Source organism: Amblyomma mixtum, chromosome 8 (genome assembly GCF_055824585.1).
Source record: "Amblyomma mixtum isolate Tamu chromosome 8, ASM5582458v1, whole genome shotgun sequence".
NCBI classification, from domain to species: Eukaryota; Metazoa; Arthropoda; class Arachnida; order Ixodida; family Ixodidae; genus Amblyomma; species Amblyomma mixtum.
In genome coordinates, this window is record NC_143019.1 from 100,212,768 (window position 1) to 100,220,003 (window position 7,236).

General features: G+C 55.2%; 1 protein-coding gene across 1 annotated transcript; it reads left to right on the forward strand.

Annotated features, from left to right (window-relative positions):
* The first annotated feature begins 209 nt into the window (after positions 1 to 209).
* LOC149333725 (uncharacterized) lies at positions 210 to 2,242 on the forward strand. The gene has a single exon (XM_089556103.1). The coding sequence runs from the start codon at positions 236 to 238 to the stop codon at positions 2,240 to 2,242; it is 2,007 nt and encodes a 668-aa protein (XP_089412229.1). The 5' UTR covers positions 210 to 235.
* The last annotated feature ends 4,994 nt before the right edge of the window (positions 2,243 to 7,236 follow it).

A 7,236-nucleotide genomic window follows, 5' to 3' on the forward strand; every position in this document is an offset into this window, starting at 1 on the left:
TGAACCAGAGGGAAGGCGCCTAATAGGCACCTAACTGCCCTCTTGGAACATTTGACACCTCAATCGTGCTTTAAGCTACGTGGCGATAGTGACAGAGGAGCGCTGCATGTGTTAGCATTGACGATGTTGTGCGAGAAACGCGGCGCTGAACCCTGCAGACATCTCCAAAGCAGGTAAAGCCGTGAGTACCGACAACTTGAGACCCATCTCATTGACCTCGTGTGAGGGAAAACTCATGGAGACGATGGTTCGGGATCGCCTCTCTCCATTCATGGAGGGTAAGGGCCTCTTTGCAGACACTATGTTCGGGTTCCGCCCGCACATGTCTGCACAGGATGTCCTACTCCAACTACACAGGGACATAATACGACCCACAGCCATGCAACAAAACGACAAGGCCATTCTCGCCCTCGATCTTAAGGGGGCGTTTGACAATGTTAAACATGGCACCATACTCTCTAACTTGAACACCACTAACTGCGGGGCGAAGGCCTTCGCCTATGTCAGTGACTTCCTCTCTGCGCGTCAGGCACTCCTCCGGATCGAGGACGAGGAATACGGCCCGTACTCTATGGGTACACGAGGTACACCACAGGGGGCGCTGTTATCACTGCTCCTTTTCAACATCGCCATGATGCACCTGCCCGGCCGACTGGCTCAGGTGGAGGGCGTAAAACACGCACTCTACGCAGACGATATTACAATCTGGACCACCGAGGGGAGCCTTGGGGAGATGGACGACCGCCTTCCGCAGGCCGCATCCATAGTCGATGCATATGCTGCCGACTGTGGTCTCCAATGTGCTCCCGCCAAATCAGAGCTTCTACATGTCAGGCCAAACCGCAAGGACAACACGTCTCTACACATATGTCTGTCGGGCGGTCCCATCAGAGAAGTGGCAGAGCTCTGGATCCTGGGTCTGCTCATCAATAACAAACTTAAGGTGGACTCTACTATAGCGAAACTCAAGAGCATAGGTGAACAGGTAGGGCGCATGATCCACCGTGTTTCCAACAAGCGGGGTGGTCTGCGGGGCAGGGACGCGCAACGGCTCGCCCATGCCTTCGTGACCAGCCGGATCCTCTACGCCGTGCCGTACCTACGCGCCACCAAACAACAAGATGAGCGCATAGACGCCATCACCAGGAAGGCAACAAAGCGAGCATTGGACCTCCCGGTGGCTACCTCCAACGCCAAACTGAAGGCGTTGGGAGTGGTAAACTCCTATCAGGAGTTGCAGGAGGCCCACCTCGTGAACCAATATACGCGGCTATTGCAGACGGTTCCTGGGCGCCGCCTGCTAAACCGCTTACACATCCAACACACATGCATCCCACAGGGGACGGAGAACATTCCGGTGCTGTGGCGCCGCATGCTCTTGGTCGCTCCGCTCCCTCGTAACATGGACATGGCTTCACATGAAGGCAGACGGCGAGCGCGGGTTCGCACGTTCGAGAGGCACTATGGATATAAAGAGGGCGTCTACTACGTGGATATCACAGGGCCGTTGCCCACGCGATTCTTCACTGCTGCCGTAGTCCACCGGGGAATGAATGTCGATGGGCTATCTTTTCGGGCCCCAAATTCAACACGAGCGGAGGAAGTCGCAATAGCTCTCGCTGCCGCCGATGCAAAATCGAGAACAGTTAGCACAGCCTCTCGCCGGGCCTGTGAACATTATCTTGCAGGCGAAATTTCCCCTCTTGCCACCCAAATTCTAAGACGCGCTCCCGCCAATCCACCTCGCACAAAAGTGATCTGGGCTCCTGGCCACCAGGGTCTACGAAGCAATGAGGCCGCTGATGCGGCCGCCCGAGCGCTCACACACCGGGCTCCTCATCCTAGCTCTCCTGGATCAGAAGTTCATAAACCGCTTCTGCGGTTCCGCGAAATCCTAATTCATTATTGCGACAGCCACCGTCTCTACCCAGTACCTGCCAAGGGGCTGAGTAAGGCGGAGGAGCGAACTCTGCGGCGCCTGCAGACAGGAACTCTTCTCTCTCCTGCCAGAGCAAAACACTTCGATCCGAACACAGATGGGCGCTGCCCGCACTGTGGAGAGATCTGCGATATCTTTCACATGGTGTCGGCATGTACTCAGACTCCTCAACTTCCCCCTTCCCCCACCCCCACCCGAGAGGCATGGGAGACTGCCCTCCTCAACTGCTCCACATTGGAGTCTCAAATGGCTCTAGTAAAGCGGGCGCGAGACGGGGCCTCGTCGTGCGGTGTCCAGGACTAAGGATACCGAAAATGTAGCAGGGTTTTTTGACCCTCAAACTCTCTCTGCATATTAAAGTTTTTCACCACCACCACCGGGAATCGTTGTGTTCATGGGAATTGCCTAGATTGGTTTGGCGTTGACAACGCTTTACGCGCTAAGAGTAGCAGGCCGCGATTCCCTGCTGATTGTGGGCGACTTTAACGCTCCCAGTCAGATGTCGGGGTATCGTAAGGAGGAATCGCGCGGGCGTAAGCTGGCGGAGCTTGCGTCCACATTGGGCCTCACCCTCCACACGGACCCTGTCCACCCAAACCGGCTAGGAAATTCCGTGACACGGGATTCGTGTCCGGACGTAACCTTCACTCGCAACATACGACACGCAGAGTGGCTCAACACCGAGGAGACCCTCGGTAGCGACCACTGCATCTCGCGCTGACGAGCGCCTCCTGATAAAAGTTCTTGCTAACACTGTACTGTGCCCGGCGGTGCTTAAACATTTCAATGCATCCTTTGATGGCGCGTGCCAGTTTTCTGGGGAGGTGGCTGACACCTTCCACATGGTTTAGGTGTGTCAATCAAACCCATCTAACCCCCCCAACCCCAACCCCACCAGAGAGGACTGGGAGGCGGCACTGCTCGGCTATCAAGACCTAAAGAGCCAAAAGGCCTTGTTTCAACGGACGCGGGCGGCGTTGCTTGCCAATGGGGCACCGGAATAGGGGCTCCACCTAGTATTTTAAGGGAAAGGGTCAATAGGGTCCTACCCCAATCACCTTTCTGTAAAAAGGTATTTGCCCATAAATGTTTTTCACCACCACCTTAACACTACACTAGGCACACGCCCCCTCAAGCGTCCCAGAACACAAGCCCGTATCACAGATTGGACGAAATTCAGGCAAAATTTTAACTCACTTGATAATACACCCATTTCCGCGCAAGGCTACACAGCATGGTCCCAACAGCTGCTGACACACCTTTCCTCGCATGAAACACACATCCAGCTCTCAGAGGCGGTCACGGACGTGGATAACCACCTTCTACACCTCTGGGAAGCCCGTCGGAGCCTCGTCCGCCGTTGGCGACGCCAGAAACACAATAGAAAGCTTAAAGCTCGAATTGTCGAGCTTACCCAGAAAGCGGCAGAGTATGCGGCCCAACTCGCCGACTCCAACTGGGTAGATAGATGCAACACGGCCGCGCGACAAATGTCCAGCCGAAACACGGGGCGTCTCTTTCGAGCCCTAATCGACCCAACCCAAACACGAACCGAAACACAAAAACATTTGCAGCGAGCCATGCACGCTTTTCCTGGCAACACGACTCAACTGGCACAGAAACTTCGGGACCAGTATCTGTGTACAGCCCAAGACCCCCGTGGATCTGCGCACTCTTATGCAGGCAGAGAGAAAACGGGGCTGGATCAACCTTTCCAGCTCCATGATCTGCGGGCGGCTCTCGCCAATATGAAACGGGGCACTGCACCAGGACGGGATAAGGTCACCGTCAAGCTTTTGACGAACCTGCTCGATTTGGCATACCAGTCCCTTCTGGAATACGTCAATGCGATTTGGCGCAGGGACACCCCCTGCCAATCGAATGGAAAACGGATTTGGTCACTTTTATTCCTAAAGCTGGCAAACCAATTAACACAGATAACCTCCGCCCCATCTCTGTCACCTCATGTGTGGGCAAACTAATGGAGACGATGGTGCGGGATCGGTTATCTACATATCTGGAAGACAAACATGTCTTTGCGAGCACCATGTTCGGATTCCGCCCACACAGATCCGCACAGGATGTCCTCCGGCAACTCAATCGGAAAATCCTTGACCCCCTCGAATGACCCCATAATGACCGGGTAGTACTCCGCCTTGGATCTGAAAGGGGCATTTGACAATGTAACACATGAGATCATACTCACTAACCTAAGTCACACCGACGGTGGCCTCAACACATTCCGATACATAAGCCAATTTTTAATGGATCGTCAATCCTACATTCGAACTGAAGATAGAGACCATGGTCCTTACCTACTCGGCACGCGGGGAACCCCTCAAGGCGCGGTACTTTCCCCGCTGCTCTTCAATCTGGCCATGATGCACCTGCCGGCCCAGCTGGGTGGTGTCGCCGGCGTGCAGCACGCCCTGTACGCCGATGACATCACTCTGTGGGCCACGCAGGGTAGCACAAGGGAACACTGAAACCAGCCTGCAAACAGCGGCGACGATAGTAGACCGCTACGCCCACCGCTGCGGTCTTCAATGTTCCCCTCAAAAATCGGAATTTGTGCACCTCCGCCCCTCACAGAAGTGCACAAATAAAATATATCTTTCTCTTCAGAGTGGTCCCATACGCGAAAGTGATGAGATACGGGTAGTCGGACCCTACATCCACAAACATAGGCGGCCAGACACTACATTGGCCTAACGCCGTAAGGTGGGGGACCAGGTGGGCCGCATGGTCCGCCGGGTTTCCAACAAACGCGGAGGGTTACGAAGTAAGGATGCCTTGCGGCTGGCAAACGCCTTCGTAACTAGTCGAATTCTCTATTCGACTCCTTATCTCCACCTACGGAAAGAAGAGGAGGACGTCCTTGAGGTCATCCTTCGCAAAATTGTTAAACGTGCCCTTGACCTCCGCATCACTACTTCAAAACAGCCGGCTTATGGCCCTTGGGGTGGTGAATACTTTCTGGGAGCTCCGGGAGGCGCACCTTACAAACCGATACACGCGCTTGTCGCGCACGGAGTCGGGTCGCCGCCTTCTTGCTCGACTCAATATCCAACACACCCCTCCAATGGAAGACAGGTTTCGCATCCCGGAACTGTGGAGACGGGCCCTCCACGTGCGGCCTCTTCCAGCAAACATGTCATATGAAGACCATAATGGTCGGCGCCTGGAACGAGCGGAAGCGTTAGCCCGATATTATGGCAACAAAACAGGTGTATACTACGTGGACGCCTCCGGCCCTCACCACGGGGGATGGTACACGGCCGCGGTAGTTCACATCAGCAACACAGTTAACGGCCTCACTTTCAGAGCCCGCAGTGCAACACAAGCAGAAGAGGTCGCGATTGCTCTCGCGGCCTCACATTCCAATTCAAAATACATAATCACCGACTCGCGAGGGGCCTGTCGGAACGTCGAACAAGGCTGCACTCCCTTCTTAGCCTATTGAATATACCAAAATTGCATACGGGATACGGACCCCGCTCACCGTTACCTCATATGGGCCCCTGCTCATCAGGGGTTGGCAGGAAACGAGGTAGCAGACGCAGCCGCCCGCGCGCTCTCTCACCGGGCTCTTTTCTCCTCCCCACCTGATCAGGAACCCGATTTTAATGCGGTCTACACGTTCAAAAATATCGCAACCTACTATCAAGATAGCCATCGCCTTTACCCTAGCCCCTGTAAGGGCCTCAAGAAAGCGGATGAGCGGCTCCTTCTCCGCCTCTTCACCAATACATTGCTGTGCCCGGCAGTCCTAAAACATTTCGACCCCTCCTTTAGCGGCAACTGCCCGCACGGTAGTGCGGTGTCTTCGGACACCTATCACATGGTGTGGGCCTGCCCCTCCAACCCGGGCATTCCCCCTATCCCCAACCCAACCCAGGAGGACTGGCAGGCGACCCTGCTCGGCTGCCACGACTTACAGGCCCAACAAGCCTTAGTCGGGCGCACCCAGGCGGCGGCTACCGCCACTGGGGTCCCAGACTAGGGACCTCCACTTAGTGTTTGTAAGGATCGGTCCCTTACGGGCTGATCCAAACACCTCCTGTCCGTTCTGATTAAATGTTTTCACCACCACCACCAAGCTTAAAGGGCGGTCCGGACTAATTTGATAGTTGTTGTTGTTGTGACTGAGAGAAGGATGAAAAGGAAATTGCACGGGCCTGCTACTGGCTCGAGCCAAGCCACCACTGCTGCCACGTGCAGATAGAGGAGAGTTAAAAGATCAGAGGAAGGAGAGAGAGGAAAGGAAAGACGCGCGTCGCAGCAACAACTGCGTCCGTCGGACCGGACGCTGCTCAAAAAACAGATAAGCGGCCGAAGCCGCGCTCGCCGAAGCGAGAACAGATACACCCTCAACTGACTCCTAATTTGACAGCTGTTGTGGTTGTTGTGACTGAGAGAAGGATGAAAAGGAAATTGCACGGGCCTGCCTACTGGCTCGAGCCAAGCCACCACCGCTGCCACGTGCAGATAGAGTTAGGAGATCAGAGGAAAGAGAAAAAAATGGCTGAGGCTTAGCTTAGGTTAAGCCTAGTCAGATGCGAAGCATATTGTCGCCGAGTTGCATATCGAGCCCGCCGCTTGGCTAGACGTTCTTCACGCTCTTCATCAGTCTCTGTAGCACGCCGCAACTTTTGCTTCTCATTCCAACGAGCAGCCCTGTCTCCAGGAGGCATCTCTATCCCGTGTACGCCTAGCAGAGGCAGGCGCACCCCCTTGTATACCGCCGCTCCAGCATCACGTGTTCACTACAGCGCACCTAGCGGCAGAAGCAGGAAACACATTGGTCGCGACGCCTCGCGCGACGGCGCGAGCTGGGGCCCCGTTTCTCCTAATGTCGTTACCTCACGCATCACGTGGTCCTTCTTGGTCGCGGCGCCTCGCGCGACGGCGCGAGCTGGGCCCCCGTTTCTCATCTGCTGTGACGTCACGCACCACGTGGTCATCCTTGGTCACGACCAACGTTACTAGAACCAAATCGACGCCTCGCGCGACGGCGCGAGTTGGGCCCCTGTTTTTTTATCTATTGTGACGTCACGCATCACGTGGTATGACATGTAGGTCACGAAAGGTCAATGGTAACGACACCGCCGCGCTCGAGGAGCTGGGTTGGGCTATTTTAGTATGCTTCGCATAAAAAAAAGAAAGAAAAGACGCGCGTAGCAGCAACAACTGCTTCCGCCGGAGCGGATCCTGCTGAAAAAACAGATCAGCGGCCGAAGGCGCGCTCGCCGAAGCGAGGACAGATACACCCTATACTTAACTGGTGCCGGGTTTAC

Coding starts and splice junctions, on each gene's coding strand:
- LOC149333725 (XM_089556103.1), top strand. CDS start 236: ATGGAGACGATGGTTCGGGATCGCCTCTCTCCATTCATGGAGGGTAAG.